Source organism: Erigeron canadensis, chromosome 5 (genome assembly GCF_010389155.1).
Source record: "Erigeron canadensis isolate Cc75 chromosome 5, C_canadensis_v1, whole genome shotgun sequence".
Lineage (NCBI taxonomy): Eukaryota > Viridiplantae > Streptophyta > Magnoliopsida > Asterales > Asteraceae > Erigeron > Erigeron canadensis.
Window position 1 is genome coordinate 39,764,128 of NC_057765.1, and position 17,032 is coordinate 39,781,159.

At 32.6% G+C, this 17,032-nt stretch overlaps 3 protein-coding genes across 3 annotated transcripts; 2 read left to right on the top strand and 1 right to left on the bottom strand.

The window, feature by feature from the left end:
• The first annotated feature begins 3,549 nt into the window (after positions 1-3,549).
• On the top strand, positions 3,550-4,324 carry LOC122600948 (brassinosteroid-responsive RING protein 1-like). Its single transcript, XM_043773726.1, has one exon. It carries the CDS (start codon positions 3,700-3,702, stop codon positions 4,219-4,221), a length of 522 nt encoding a protein of 173 aa, XP_043629661.1. The 5' UTR covers positions 3,550-3,699; the 3' UTR covers positions 4,222-4,324.
• A 3,600-nt stretch (positions 4,325-7,924) lies between these two features.
• On the bottom strand, positions 7,925-11,650 carry LOC122600394. The gene is made up of 8 exons (XM_043773102.1): positions 11,419-11,650; positions 11,296-11,317; positions 9,917-9,973; positions 9,753-9,834; positions 9,156-9,251; positions 8,955-9,079; positions 8,841-8,859; positions 7,925-8,406 (listed from the first exon to the last, which is right to left on the bottom strand). The coding sequence occupies exons 1-8, from the start codon at positions 11,519-11,521 to the stop codon at positions 8,161-8,163; spliced, it is 750 nt and encodes a 249-aa protein (XP_043629037.1). The 5' UTR covers positions 11,522-11,650; the 3' UTR covers positions 7,925-8,160.
• A 2,710-nt stretch (positions 11,651-14,360) lies between these two features.
• Positions 14,361-16,607, top strand: LOC122602134 (zinc finger protein CONSTANS-LIKE 5). Its single transcript, XM_043774860.1, has 4 exons — positions 14,361-15,024; positions 15,222-15,398; positions 15,519-15,650; positions 15,907-16,607. Exons 1-4 carry the CDS (start codon positions 14,443-14,445, stop codon positions 16,015-16,017), a joined length of 1,002 nt encoding a protein of 333 aa, XP_043630795.1. The 5' UTR covers positions 14,361-14,442; the 3' UTR covers positions 16,018-16,607.
• The last annotated feature ends 425 nt before the right edge of the window (positions 16,608-17,032 follow it).

Here is a 17,032-nt window from a genome sequence, read left to right on the forward strand (position 1 = left end):
CTATATTATAAGTTCTTGATTTGTTGTATTTGACTCTTGTTCGCTGACCAACTCTTTTAACAAATAGAATACTACGTGTTACTAGAAAAAACTTCTTTATAGTCATCAATTACACCTACAAGTCATGGTGATATGGTACAATCCTTTTTTATTGTGTTGTGTTGCATTTTAGCTTGAACTAATAGTTTGGATGAGAAGCAGTGGTCGTTGAATCAGTTACATATGAAATATTATTTGAAATTTTCATGTTATTAGCTCGCTAATGTATAAAACACACTAGACTCAACCAAGTTCACTTGGAAGGGACTTTTGTCATTCCAGTTCAGGATCTCAGGGTCCTTAAGTCTACCCGGTCAGTTAAGCTTCTAAGGTAATCAGAGAACCTAGTCTCTGTATGTATCTATCTGCTTAAGCTGCCTCTGATCTCGTTTGTTAACATACTGTATAGATTGTTATACTTATTAACTAACAAAATTCATAAGGTCCCTGTCAAACTGAAATGTATTATGCATATGATCAATGCAATACAGAAAGATAAAAAGCTCATCAATAGATGATCAAATTAAACTTATGACATATGGCCTCTTGATACCTTTTACCTCATTAAGGTGTTATTAAAAGGTAACAACGCCCATGATCACTTTTGGTGACTTTGTCGGGCTACTATCAGCACACCAGGTCCTTTGGTATTGTTACCTCATTTTGACCTAGTCGAGTCATTGTTCCCATTTTAGCTTGAATTAAAAGCATTGAAGCGTTTAATGTCGCCAATGAGGATTGAGGCTCAAATTCAATATTCTCTTATAAAGCATCTTGATCCGTTATATATTTACATTTATCTCATAACTCCTAAAATGTCTACACTACTCCCTTTATGTCAATTACCGCCACCACCAGTACTATCAGTTGCGGCCGCTGCTACTAGTTACCGCCACCACCATAAACAAGAAACAAGAAGCGATTGGTAGTAGACATGGTAGTGAGGCTATATATGTATAATGAAACAATGATAAGACTGGTATAATGAAAACATACACAGGTCTATTCTCCAGTAATTTATTTCCTTATATTATGTCAATTATTAGAAAGCCCGCATAATTACTTCATATTAGAGACTGCTTATATTAGATGTACAATAAGAAATATCTGGTTGGTTTGTATTTTGTATAATGATCTATTGCTGAGCCTTGTTTGAGGAGTTTTGGGTGTAGATTGAAGATTTGAAGCTTATATTTTTGTATCTACAATAAACCATATACTTCATCCGTCTCAATATAACCGTCCCCCTTTCTAATTTGGTTTGTCCCAACATAAAGGTTAGCTTCCACACGATACAATGATTTTACAATAATTAAAGTTTTGTTTTTTTCTCATGTAGAAAACTACGTAGGAAGTAGCTTTTAATGGCTGTATATATATATAAATCATATAGTATATGATCTTTGAAGTTATTTTGCACACTACAAGTTACAACATGAACCAGACATGAGACATGAAGTGTGTATGTAACAATCAACTTTCCGGGAAAAAATGGTCACGCATGGCATGGTGCATTAATAATTGCACGTGATACAACAGCTATGTTATGTACCAACTCCTCTGTATCATCAGGTCCCTCGTCTCCCATATCTCTGTGTCTGGTCCTGCATACACGTACAGGATTATTCATATTTCAATTAGATGACAAACACCTCTTTTTTTTATTAACGGTAAATAAAACCATTTTTTAGCTATGTACAAATATAGTCGTTTCAGTAACAAAGTAACCTTTTATGATCCGCTCTCTTTCGGTATAACGGAATGAATCATGTGGAAAAGTGAATTGACGTGTTTGAATCTTTTGGACTAATGAAAACAAGTAGCCACATCATATATAACACGTACATCACCTTTTTACAAATCACTACATGTTCTATTTAATTTACTCAATAAACTTTATCAAGTTCATAACAAGATTGATCACTTACTCAATAAACTTTATAACGAATTCAAATATACGACCATATTGATAGAGTTTTATTATCTTTCTTTATATAAAGTTGGATATGTAATGCGTTTATCCTTGGCTAAATAAAGCTAGGTTTATACAATCTTCCGGCAGGGCCGTCTCTGAATATACCAAGAAAGTTTGAAGCCCGAAGCAAGAAGATTGGAACCTAGCTTGTCGAATCCCTAAGATTTCCATAATATTTTTTGTGAGAAGATGTAACAAACAGTAATTAATCATTTTGGGTCGTTACAATATTAGAAAAATGAAAAATAATAATGACAGCCCTGGCTGTCACTAACAACTTATTATATGCTTAAAAACTTTATATTATATATTAAAAACCGTCCTTTGAATTTTCAAACAGCAAGGTACAAATTTTTATGTACTCAATTAATTTTTACTGGCACCCCATAAAGGCTGTTATTGGCAAAACTCTAAAATATATATATATATATATATATATAGGTTTTAGGTAAAATAAAATAGATATTAAAGTAAAACAAATAAAACAATAGGTTTTTCTTCGGTGATAATCATCGTGCATCATGAAAATCATCGTACATCAATTGCTATATGAATCTTCGTGCATCAAAATCTAAGGGTCAAGATTTGTTTTATTTGTTTTACTTTAATACTTATTTTACAATACCCAACCCATATATATATATATATATAACATACCTAAATTAATAAAACTCAAAGACTTATGCAAAAAAAAAATGTTGACGGTAGTATTAATATTTTGGCAATGGAAAAAAATATGTGGGTAGAGTGGTTTTTTTTTTTAAATGCAGCAATGGATAAATCGCTAACATCCTTTACGTGGATGCGCACATGCCGGTTTGACTCATGACGGCAATGCCCTTGGAGACCGACGTCCTCGTTGGTCACGGTTGGTGCCATCCAGGCCTCCACTTCGTGTTGGCTCTGATACCATTTTTACATAGCAAATGAAAGAACACAACCCAGAAGACTAGCTTAATAGGCGAAAGAGTCCATTTGGTTTATAAACCCTACATTGATTTACCATACAACCGTTGTGGGACAAGTCTCATACCTTACAATGGTTTCGATCCGTAACATTGAATTGTGCCTAACTCGGATCACACGACCTATTTATAGGTAAGAGTATTCATTGTGGATTTTGATGAGTTGGTCGACTCTTACAACCTCATTTGAAGTGTGTATTTTAGTTATAAAAAAATGGAGGTTTATAAAAATCACTCGATGTGGAAATGGAGTTGATCCAACTAACTATCAAGTTTTAGATTACAATCTTATATTGAACGTAAAAGTTGTTGATGTAATAAAAATAAAATAGTGTAGTTATATATTTTATGAGCTTAAATTGCAATTACGATATATTAAAGTGGATGAAATGACAAAGTTGTTATGAAGGGTAAAAATGTTGATTTCAAAAGCTTTTGTTAAGAGAAAATGACTTTTTAAGAAAAAAAAAAACTAAAAAAATAAAGGAGTATATAGATAAGTCGACATAAAATTCAAATACAATAACATGTGTGTAAGTATATATATATATGTAGACACTTTCACACCAATCTCTGGTCAATTTTCACCAACTTTCCATGTACATTATTTCATGTGCATGATCCATTGCTTTCAAACTTTCATCCACCCCCATCACACCTAAATCACCACTTCATTTCATAAATCCAACCCAAATTCCAGACCTCAAAAATAATTAACATATGGGTTTCCCAAATGGATACGCGGATCTTTTCATCCCAAAACTAATTGTCCACGTCATAACACTTCTCAATCTCACCCAAACCTTCATTTCCTACATTCTACATTTCATGGGTCTCGAAGCAGATTTCATTACTTTCGAATCGCCTTCAACCGACGACCCGACCCAATTACACGACTCGTTACCACACTTGCCGTCCTTTTCCGCGATCCTCCTACGTGAGCTTTTGCCAATTCTTAAAATTTCGGACCTTGTGAACCCACCCGAGAAGTGTGTGGTTTGTTTGTACGAGTTTGATGAGGATGACGAAATACGCGGGTTGAGTAATTGCAAACATGTGTTTCATAAATCTTGTATTGACAAATGGATGGAACATGACCGAAAAACATGCCCACTTTGTCGGATGCCGTTTTTATGTGATGATTTGCAAGATTCGTTTAATGAAAGGTTGTGGGCTGCTTCTGGTATTGTTGATTATCATTATCATGATGATGATACGTCGTCATTCATTGTTGATGCTTAATTAATGTATATAATTAATTTGGAATTATTTTTCTTAATTAAACTGTTTTTTTTTGGTGTAGATTGATTTGTTAACTAAATTCATAAGTCTGTTTGTATTTTAATTTAGACTCTCGTTTGTTTGACTGTGATTTTAAAATTTGTTTTTATTACATACGTACGTACTTAATGCTATCTTACCAAATTAAAATGAGTTTTTACACATAATCGGGTAAACCGTAAACGTATATATAGCTCTTGTTGAAAACCTAGCTATGAGTTAGTAATTACTAGACGCATGTCCGCACGATATATATGTCAGAGATGGTGGTAGCAGCGGCAGTGTGGTTGTGGCGGTTGCGGCAACGCTGGTGATGTGATTATTAGTGTAAATGTAATTGAATAAAAAAGGGTAGTGTAGTTATGTTAAGGTCTAAGATTTATATTAGGTAGAGATATTTAATTTAATTGATAAAAAAAAAAAGGAAAATAAGTATATATGAAATAACTTCTTTGAAAAAAAAATAGAGGAGGGCAGTTTCTTTACTAAGTAGTATAGATTTAGATTAACACAATTGACATCTAACATTTAAAAAGGAACAATTCAAATAGATGTAACTTTCACCTTTAATTGATATATAGTCATTGTTTGCTAACGACACTATTTAATCTTAAGCTATCTCATGTTAGAGAATGAACTCTGGACTTTATTACAAAAGACAAAGGGTTTTACCAAATAAACTAACCGCACATTGATCAAATGCAAAAGGGATCGATCTATTCATTCTTTAGTGATCGTCGTTTAACAATCTAATAAAAATTTTCACTAACTATATTATACGGAGTACTATTTATCATTGATTAATCTCCTATAAATATGAATCATGCGTATTGGTGAAAGATGAAAAAAAGATTTTGATAAAACCATGGTTAATATGTTTTAAAATGGGTAAATATAAAGTGTCAAGCTAGTCTTTATTATTGACATTGTTTTCCTGATATATTGTTTATTACATTTGGTGTGTAATTCAAAAACTGATCGTGTAATATTATTTTTGTTATCAAAGAAAATAATACTGAGTAGTAATTATCAAGCCTTCTGTAGTGAACTAGTGATGGTTTCTCGTGGCCTATGTTGATGAATTCACTTATAAATCCAAAAATATAAGTTCTATGGTTCTCTTAAGTCTTAACTATATTTATTCAATTCCATTTGATTTTGAAAATTTTACACGGTGACGACGGTTCATCATAGTTTTACGTACGTACGTCTCTACGAAAAATGTTTTCCTTTTAGAGATGACCAAATTTATAAATTTAAAAAAGTTTTTTAAAAAAAAAGGGTTAATGTTGGACTGTATTATACAATTTTTTTATACCCTTAACATACAAGATAAGGCTAATTGTTGACAAATGTCTTGCACATAGCTAGATATCTAAGATTTTTAATATAGTGCATGTTTTTATATATAAAACAATAAAGGGTACAAACTGATGAGGTATTAAAGAATGAATTGATCAATTCTTTGTGGCCGTGCGGGCTATTTAGCCTTTATATATAAAAGAATTATTCGGTCATCCTATCCTAAATAGCAATGACAGTTTGGGCTAACAGCATACTTTATTCTAAAAGTGTAATATTTTTCAAAATTACAAAGAAAGTTATACAAATAACAACTTTAGGGCTGAAACATGTGTTCTCATTCCAACGGTAGTAACATATATAGATAGGGAAAGGATCTCGAGGGAAGTGGAGTTTGTAATTAAAATGATGCCACGTATCCTTCTTTTTAAGAAATGAAAAACAAGGGCACTTTGAGAAAATTGAGAAAAATCAAGTGCAATATTAATTCGGTGATGAATATTCATGAATACTATAAAATTTAGTTGTTAACTTGTTATATGCATTGATAAAATTGTGAAATATTTGGTACTTCCCTCATGATCCCAATTTCCGGTAGTTAGCAAATAGCAAGTGTTGATACAAATGCTATTTTGGCGGTTTGGTGCTGCTAAGGTTATAAAGTAAATGAGATAGATAATAAGTCTTTCTTTACCGAGTAACTTATGGTTTTGGGGATGAGCATCAATTTAATGTTTAAATTTGTTTGAGCAATTTGGAGTTGGAGTTGCTTGTCAATTTGTCATACGTTAGAACTTAAAAGTCAACAAATCCATCTTCAAAAACATATAGTAATAGAATGAGTAGGTCGCTGTCAAAGCGTGTGCACAAGCGTTAACAATTAAAAAATACTAGCAAGTGACAGCGTTTTTGTTTTTGCTTTTGATTTTAGTTAGTAGACTACTACTAGAATAGAATGATTGGATGGTAACCTGTAACATCCATAATTCATGTCCGTCCGCCAGCCATTAAGTAATGCCGAGCATGTTAAAGGCCATTAGTAGGTGGGTGCGACACTTCTTTTATTTAGGTATGCATTTAAACATACACAATTTCTCTAAAAATAACAAATGTATCTAACTTGTTTCTCCGAATTGAACACATCTAACACTTAACATATATGGACATTTTTTATTTTTTCTTATTTTTTTAATTATATATATATATATATATATGGACATTGACGCGAGCAAATAGTCTAGTTTTCAAGGGTGGAAAAGCATCCAAAAGGTTTCTAAGATATTAACCACTAGGTTATTTTGAAGGTGGTTTACTAAACTAATTATAGCGATATATTGTTGACCATAATGGCCTATATGGTTCAAAAGCTAGAACTAGTCCCGGACTTGGCTTGTAAACGGGCCGGTTGTCCTCAAACCAATATCAGTTGCATAATAAGCTCAAGCATCTAAAAGTTTATCAGAACTTGAAAACTTATAATTATTAGTTTTGTAGAGTTAAATATTTTTTGATAGTAGCTTATGGTTTTTATAAGCTTTTAAGCTCTAAGGTACTTAAAATAGCTTTTACTAGTAGCTTATGTAAAAATAATATTGTCTAATAGTTCTATCCCACCTTTTGAAAATGGCATATATGTCCTATGTCTTATTACAATCATAAATTACAAGCTTCGGCTATTTTGCCATGACAAACATATATAGTAGCAAAAGCTCTAATTACAAGTTAAAACATATCGTCTAATTTAAACATTAAAATTCTAATGATTAAATCAGTTAGCCAAAACATGTTCAAGGTCATGTCACCATTAGACGAGTTATTTCAATCTTCAGCAAATAATCGTTAATTTTTACCATGCCACATTAACATCGATGGGACAATTTAAAAAACTATCATCATGTAGGATATGCTGATATGCAATAGATTTTACCTGACTTCTTTTAACGGCATTTACCTGACTTACAATACAAGTGCTTTATTATGTATATAGCCTTGTAAATCTAATATATTTATCCAACATCAAACTTTAATGGGTCAACTATTGTTATTGTATAGACCTCAATATACATGGCATCAGTATAAGTTGTAGCATCCCGCGCCACAACTCCATTTCACAAGTTTATAATTATCATACAACTACAATATTCTTGTTACAAGTTGTATGCCTTCGATATATTTTAAGATATAATTTTACCTTTTTCCAAACCAGACAAAAAAAAAAGGAACCAGAGAGCATACCTCATAGGCTCATAGATTGCTGTAAAAATGAACTAATAATAATATAAGAACTAGCTGCAAGAAATTCATAGAAAACTAACATGAAGAATTAAGTAACACAAAAGGGCCATGGTTATACACGAGGATATATAAAGATCAAAATCCATTAATTTATAAACAAACCCAACGGGCTCATATGATAACAAAGAAGTCATGACCACGACAACCATTCTAGAGTAATCAGATATCAAAGCAATAAAAGTCATGTACAACCACTTCTCATCACACAAAATATTAGTCTCAAGTTTTCAATGGTATGAATGAAAAAAAAGATGGATTCACAAAGCCACTCGCTGCCATTTTACCTGGACAAGCTTCAAGGACCTACCTCTGATAACCAGGAGCTGGATAGCCTTGTGCTGGGGGATAACCCTGTGGAGGATACCCTGCAGGTGGGTAACCCTGAGCTTGAGGTGGTGGTGCTGGAGGGTAACCATAGGGTTGTTGTGCATATCCAACATTGGGAGGATATGGCTGATCGATCCTTGACATTTGTTGCATGGGTGGAACAGCCATTGGCTGTGGCCCAAACTTTCCATCTCGTTTGTCCATCTCGACCTTGTGTTGTGTCTGCAAAATTAAATTCCAGGCATTATCAAAGTTGAATAGCAACGCAAAATAGAGATGGCCAAATGAACATGTCAGACATGTTAGGTGGCAGGTCAACAGTGGTTCATGTCGGCCTAAAACACTGTTTGCATAAATTGTCATTCTATTCTTTATACAATTGTGTATCAAATATGATTAGTTGATTACCAAAAGTGCATTACTCTGTAAGACCTTTTTTAATAAAATCATATTGTAGGTTATGATTTAAAAGTACATAATGTCGGTCTTTGGACCAGTTTGACTGACCAATTTCAATGTAAGTCGACTTTAACCCTTGATTCCCTCCATCCCCACAACCAAACCAAATTAATCCCACAATCTAGACACCTAAAATCCTATCAGATCTGATTAATAGAGACCCAAAAAAATAAGCAAGTTTTTCAGTTTTTGCATACCTGCATGCACGCACAAACCCTACAAGAAGAAATTACATGAGATATGTTAGAATACTCGAATTTGATAAAATTAACCAAATGTATCAAGTTGAAGTGGTAACTAAATGAACTTACGTGCAATAAACCATATCGGCTAAGCAGTTCAGCAACTGAGATGCCTCACTGAGCTCCTCGCTTCCAACAAGGCAAGCAACAATGGAGAATATGCATGCAAGTTGTTGAAGACAAAACATGAAACCCTGCATTATGACCAAAAAACAACTTAGCTCATAGTCAAAAAGTAGAGAACAATAAAGAGTTTCATGAAGACATTACAATGATGCAATTATCACATTGTGTTGTCTGAATGTTAAACTCGTCTTGCAATAGGAAGCGAGTAGACGCTACTGAGTTCCCAAAGCACAGGAAGACCTGAGGATTACAAGAACAGAATGTTACAAAAGAATATGAATGTAATATAGCATTATAACTAGAATTGTATTGTATAAAGACAGCTACATGTTTACACACTAATAACATAAAGAAATATCACATGATGGCTTATGACAACCTGTTTGTTTCTATGCATGATTCAATCAAGAAATACATATACTTGGTAGATATATCTCCCTCAGTCCCTCACACACACAGTTACAAAAATTTCACAATTCATCGATCAAATATATAACCCATGAAATGATTAATGATGCCTAATAAAATTGTACAAAGTTTAGAACCGAAACAAAAAATGTTAACTTATGGCTTTGATTTCTGGCTACATTGTTCAAGCTATGATATTAGTACTGGAAAAGATTCCATTATTTTGAGATGACAGTGCTATAGTATTCCACCCTTCTTTATCCTAACCAGTTTGTGTCATTATACAACTCTCGTCCGTCACAACAAGTTCATAGGCATTTCGAATAAGCATACCTCAGTGCAAAGACATAGTTCAGGGCACTTGCTTTCTCCACACCTTCCACTGCATGGCATATATCCGGCACAACATGTATACCTATGACACACATGGATGTTAATATGCATGATATAACTACTCTACATTAAGTACAGTTTAGCCAAGTGAAAACTGTACATACCTTGACATATCACCATAAAGAGCTCGCTTACGAAGCAAATACGAAACACATGGTCCACTGCCATTTGGATAAAGTTACATGAAATATGAATTAGTAAAACAATGGAAAGTAAGAGTTCTTGATCGATCCATTATATAGCCCACAATAACAAAAAGAAAAATAAAGAATTCTCTCAGGTTGTTCATGTAAATATAGAAATTTCCGCACAACTAGAATTTCTTATCATCTTTCATTCAACAATCTCGACACGAACCATCATTAGCTAACAAGAGAATAATATAGTACCATAGAGTGTGGCATCATTTACCCAAAAATTTAAAAGTATGTGGCATCTTATACTTCAACCTTTTATTAGTTTATATAACCCTGAGGATATCTAACTAAAACAACTGACACAATTTTTTCTTCCATGCATCACTTAAAACTTCAAAAGAAAACGTGCGCAAAAATATAATGCTACTGCCATACAAAAATGAAAAGCATACGTTAACATCTCTTCTCTATTGTGATATATTAGTATGGTACACACAAAATGCAACTACAAATAGTTTCCATACAGTTCTGTTACTCTTTTCATGGTTCCCGGTGATCACCGCCCATAGCTGCCATCAGCTTCCAGTTATGGCTGATGGCCGCCGATAGTGGTTTTGTTAAAAGATGGAGGGAGAGCAAGAGTAATGTGTAACTTTTTTATGTTTGGTAATAAAGGTGATTCGGCACATTAATTTCTATTGATGGTCTTTAATCTTAGAGTGCTCACTGGTCTGTATGGTATCATGACTATCATCCAATGAAACAAGCGGTGTTGCAATCAAATCGACCTTGTATTAAGTTATTCAAGCTCAATTCGAGCAATAATTGAGATAGAACTCAAGGTTAAAATCCAAGCTAGAAATAGATTTCAAATTGAGTTTTCCGAGCCTTCGTAAACGATAGTATTATTGTTAAACTTTATTATGATTGGACATTTATATGAGGGTATTCACTTATAGTCAAGATACATTATGATTTTTTTGTGAAATCTAAATCATCTTGATTGATAAATTTAAGTTTTCACTTCTTCTACTTGATTTACTTTTATATGAAAATCGAGGTTTTCGATCAAGCTACGATCATGAAGGCAGCCTACTCGAGGTTAACCTAATTCATTCGAGCCAAGCTAGATCTCAATCATTCTAAGTACCACAAAAGTAAATGTTTAAAAAAACCCCTAGCATTACATATCTCAAAATCATTCAATTATTAGTAATTTAATTATACAGATAGATACATTTTACATTTATATTCAATCAACACAAATATATCACCACACACACACATATCAGATCTATGAAAAATATATATGCTAATTGCTAAAAAAAAAAAGTAAGGAAACTTACCACCACAACGAAAAGCAGCAATCTACATTTAAAAAAAAACACACATGCAAACTAATTAGAATAGATTAAATATATATAGAGATAAGTAGGATGAAAATGGAGAGAAAAATAGTAATGATATACAGGGAGTGTCGGCGGAGATGGTGCTCATGAGATTAGTATGCCATAGATTCCTGTAGTTCTGTCGGAGTTGCATCTTATCCAAACTTTCTTGTGATCGAGACATTTTTTCTTCTTCACACACTTAGTCGATCGATCTCAGATTTTGATGATTTGATGAATCGCAAGAATGAATGAATGGAATAGATAAACCCCAAAATAAGTAAACCAAGGGTTGACTATGTTTGTAATTGACGACCTGGTAAGGAAATAACGCGTCATGCGTGAAATTTCCAAAGTATTTCTTAATTTAGTTATTTACGTTATTCACCCTTATACTTTTCGTCCAAGTCTTTTAAGGTTCGAGTTTTTTTTTTATAACTTTTACTCTTTTACCATGTTTATGTTGAGATTCGATGCTATTGTTGTTTTTTTTTTTTTTTTTCAAACCTACCACTGCATCGCATTCATTATTGTGTCCGGGGCTGTTTGGCTTATTGTTCAGTGATTAAATATAATTTTTGTAAACCATGTTAACACACTATGCTAATTGCAGATGGTAATTATCAATCTTTGTCGTTGTATATGTTTGTCTATATGCATAAGAATTTATAATTATACCATCTTGACTCTTGAGTTAAACTCGCTATCTATTTGTATACCTAATTTGACCGTATACTGTTTTAAAGATAATTGTTAATGTAACGATAACATATATTTTACATTTTATGTTTAAAATACATGTTAAAATCTACAAATAACAAAAGGCTGTACCAATATGCTTCGTATATATTGAAGTGTATATATTGAACTATACCAAATTTGCCAAAGGGAGTTATCTGTAATTCACGCATTGTTAAGAGATGGTCTTTGTAAAGTCTTTCAAATTTTCCATGTGTAGCTAATCATGTATATTTTGCAAATTGGGGATAGATAACGCCTAAAAAGACGCAGAAAAAAACACTAGTAGTGGCCAACCTGGTATGGAGATACCAAGATAACCAAGTAGAAAAAAAATATGTTGTTGACCTTTTTTTCTCAAAAGTAATGTATGGTACTTGTAAAAATTTTATTACTATATAATCACTTTATCTAAGAAACACAAACAATTCAATAAATAGTTGAACGAACTAAGTGACATGATAAAAACCATGTGACAATATCATAATATACAAGGAGGTCGGTTAATTATACCAATGGTCAAGTGTGTTGATGTTTTTATTAGAAATTTTAGTGCTTAGAAAAAATGTTTGAAAAAAACTATGGGGATACTCCAGGTAGATAACATAAATCTAAGTTAGAGACTCGTCAAGTGTCATGCGATAATATACGATCAAGTTCGTTATTGTGTATATATTGAACATTTTTAAATAGTCAAGTGTCATGGCTACGAATCAAATCGACATAGTTATCCTTCTTTATCATTTGGGCCAAAGAGGCAACTTGAATCCAACCTCGTTCACTTTTCACATATTTAGTCGGCTAGAACTTTGGGCCCAGCCCAATCTAATGGACAGACAAAACTTGGTTTTCAACTTGCTAATTGTTCTTTTTTTTCCCCCACCATTTTTAAACTTGCGTGTAACATTTGTTTTATCTTTGAACAATATGATAGGTACATTGATGGGGATCATCTCACCAGGCACCATGGAGAAACAAATGAAATATTGCTTTCATGGATTATATTAGTAAATACCAAATTTTAAAACAAGCAAAAAACTATTTCGTCCGTGGCAAATCAAATAGATTAGTAGCTCTAAGATGTTATGTAGTGATCGAATAAACGAATACCATTAGGTATTTAGGTTTAGAAACAGAGATTTCATAGACTAGATCGAACAACTTAATTACTGTCAAGTGGTCCTAGGAAGAAGAATATGATCCAAAACTAAAGGTAGATGACGATGCCCATAACTTGATAGAAACATATAAATTTGATATACTAGATGGTCTTTTCATGAACTCTAATAGTCACCAACATGACTTTTACCCCAAGTATATCACATGTCGGGAGAGTATTTGACTTTAAATCTATGGGTAATTTTTTATTTTGTTTAATGTTATATAACTAAAAGAAATAGCAACTTGAAAACCTCAAAAGATAGTTTAACAACCCAAGAACTCTTAATTACATGGTTATTTGCTAAAATTAAGGTTAAGTAACTCATAAGCACAAACCATTAGTCATATGTTCGTTCAAAAATTCAAAAAAGTATTTATTTGGTGTCAAATATTGTATGGTATTGGTATCCAAATTTAATACTCCTTATTACTCAGTGTTTTATTATTAGGAATAAGCTTTTACAAACAAGGAAAAGTTCATGGGGGGTCTTTTACAATTACAATATTTTATAGCGTAAGTGGACTATTTTCTACTTTCTAGTTGTTTTTTAGCATTGTGACAAGAGGTTGATGCTTTTAAACTGGCGTCCTCTTGCCAAAAGAATTGTATCCTTTCTTCATTGTGTGTCATTTGTCTTTTTTGCTTTCAACTGCTTTTGGCCTCTCTCAAGAAGTGTCTTCTCTTGTTGACTTCTTGGTTTGATCATATAGCCTTCAAAACTCTTAAAAGGGAGAGGAGAAGATTGTCATAGTTTCTCCCCTTTTGTCAATCAAGAAAATATAAGTTGGTTGGAGTTCTAGTTTCATTTTTAATTGCAAAATCACGGTTTAAAGTTTTTAACCTTTTCAAGATTCTCCCTTTTCACCGGTCATCAGGCAAGAAAACTAGTCATTTTAAACGTCAAAGATTCAAAGTTAACCCTTACTCCCTATACAGATATGTAAGAAATTGCTTCTTTTTTTTTTTTTTTTAAGATTGTCACAATTCAAGCTATTTCAAGTCCAACACATGAGAAAGACCAACTTATCTTTACAAGATTGTAATGAGTTCAAGTCTCACCTTTTTGTAAACGAAAAGTGAGTGATCACCCTTTTCAAGATTGTGTACACCCTTTTTACTGACCAAAAAGAATGGACTTTCACTAGTTCGGGTTACATAATTAGAAAATTTATACTACTTCATGCTAACTAAAGAATCAAAAATCAATGTCTTCTGATTTGTGCGAATTTGACGGGTCTTTCTTCACTGATCCATTCTCTCTATTGAGTGACACTTCCTCTATAGACATCCTCAAAGCATTTCAAGAAAATAGTTACAATTTAAACCCTTTATCATCATCTACTTTGACCCATGAAAATCTTGACACCCCATTTGATGAACTTGATCAGATTACGTGCACCACCTCGACCACCCTTCTATCTTCCTCCCCACCAAGTCATCAACTTGAAAATCTATCCTTATACCAAATGGGCAATTCACTAAACTCCATAGCTTTGTCTCCTCTTGAGGTCAAAGCAGAAGAAAGTCAACTACCTGTTTATGATTACCTTGTCAACAATGATTCTTTCTTGCCTCATAGCTATGATGGAAGTAAGAATGCAATGAAGATGATGCAGAGGAGCTACAGTAGTAAATCTTTTGATAGAAGACCAAATGGTTTCCCTTTTCAAGCAAAATTTGATAGCTTGATTGAGTCCTCAAATTATGATTCTAAAGTCCTGAAATCAAATGATCATGACTTCTCTGCTAACCATATGAGAAGGGTTTGCAGCACTGGTGATTTACAGGTTAGTCCTCCTTATAAAAAGTGACCTTTTTTTATATATTAAAGTCGATAAAATGTTACTCTTTCCGTCCCAAAGTACTTGTCCATCTTTTTCTTTAGTTTTTTTTTTTAAATACCGGCTGCTGCCAAATTTTAATACCAAGTATCTTATTCCACCCAAAATTGGCTAATAATCTTTTCTTTTTGTTTTAAATCAAGAGCTTGAAAACCAACCAAACATATCAAAAGTTGTCGTCAAGTCCATTAGCAACGGAAGGATCATTCATGGAGGAAGCAAATTTCAAGGTGGGGCGTTACAGTCAAGAAGAAAGGAAAGAGAGAATCTTGAGGTACAAGGCAAAAAGGACACAAAGAAATTTCAACAAGACCATCAAGGTAGCCATGAAATAGTGATTTCTTTTATGAATATGAAATGTATATATATATATAGGTCACTTGTGTTTGTATATACCATTAATTATTAGCTAACTTTTTTTTGCATAAATTAAATGAAAGTATGCATGTAGAAAAACTCTAGCTGATAGCCGGCCTAGAATACGTGGGAGATTTGCACGTAACGATGAGCCTGAAGAGAAACCTAAATCGTTAACTTTCCAACGATATGATGATGAAGACGATGAATTTTGGGTATGTATATTTCATCAATTAGTCTATATATATATATATACGTCATTTCAGTTGCTATATATGTGAAATTAAGTCATTGTTGAAAACATATATTACATATATACATATGGAAAATGTACACACTATTGAATAACTGTATATATATCCCCCAAAAAAAAGTTTATAAATTTTGTGACTATATATGTGTGATATATGTCTATCTAGAATTCCATCCATTCTAACCATTTGATTATATATATGTATGTGTTATATGTAGATGGATGGGTTGCAAGAAGAATATGGTGATGAGAGAATACCAACAGGGCAATTTTTCAGCACTTACATCCCTAACACCCAATTTCACCAATTTACCTATTTTCCCAAATAATAAGGAGATAATTTTATTTAGGATTGTTCACTTCAGATTTAGGGAAAGTTTACATGGGTATATATGTGAATTAAATAAAACCCCAAGTTTTAAACTTAAACATGTTTTTCCAATTAAGTATTATCATCAATATTTAAGTAACTTTTTAGATTAAGAGCTGAGAAGTGTTATAGTTAGAAGTTAAGATCGACACCGATGAGAATAATAGGCAGGAAGCGCGAGCTGGTCTCGAAAAGAAGATAGATAAAAAGAAAAGAAAGAAACTACTCAGTGCTACTTTTCGTGGGTTTTGAGCCCCAATACTTTGATGGTATACGAAGGAGGTTAAGATGTAGGCAGGCTTTAGTTCTATCTAAGTATGGAGGCTACTCCTATTTTTTACCTAAATGTTAAAAAAAGACTTCAATCTTTATTATATAAGATGAGGATCGAACTCATCCTAAATGGAAGAAAGGAAACAAGTTTTCGCATTCAGAGCTATTAAACTACTGTTTTGATAATTTTATACTTTTGTAAGGTAACAACATTAATTGTTATTATTATTATTATTATATGAGTATAAAGAGAAGGGAATATTTGCTTTTGTGTCATTGATATATTCTATTACAGTACAATTTTGGTTGTAAAAATCTATATATTCAATGCTTAGATGTGAAGGACCGGAGGAGTTAATTTGGTTTAATTGTGGCCAAAAAAGGTTACGAACTTACGATAATACGATCAATACAAATGTGGTGTAGCTAATGCACATATGATGTATGGTTTCTATAATTAATTCCATTTTGATAAAACTATAGAAATGTATAGTGAATGGCTAAAATCCTCAAGTCGTAATTATGGTTCTAACTTCTAAGAATGGTTTGTTAAATAATGCTCAAATCTATTTATATGCATGTTCAATCCCTTGTCAAATACGTATAACACTAATACAGACTTCTCAAATCTTATATATATATATATATATATGAAAAAGTGAAGGTGTGAGACAACACCACCCAACTTGGATGAAATTCTT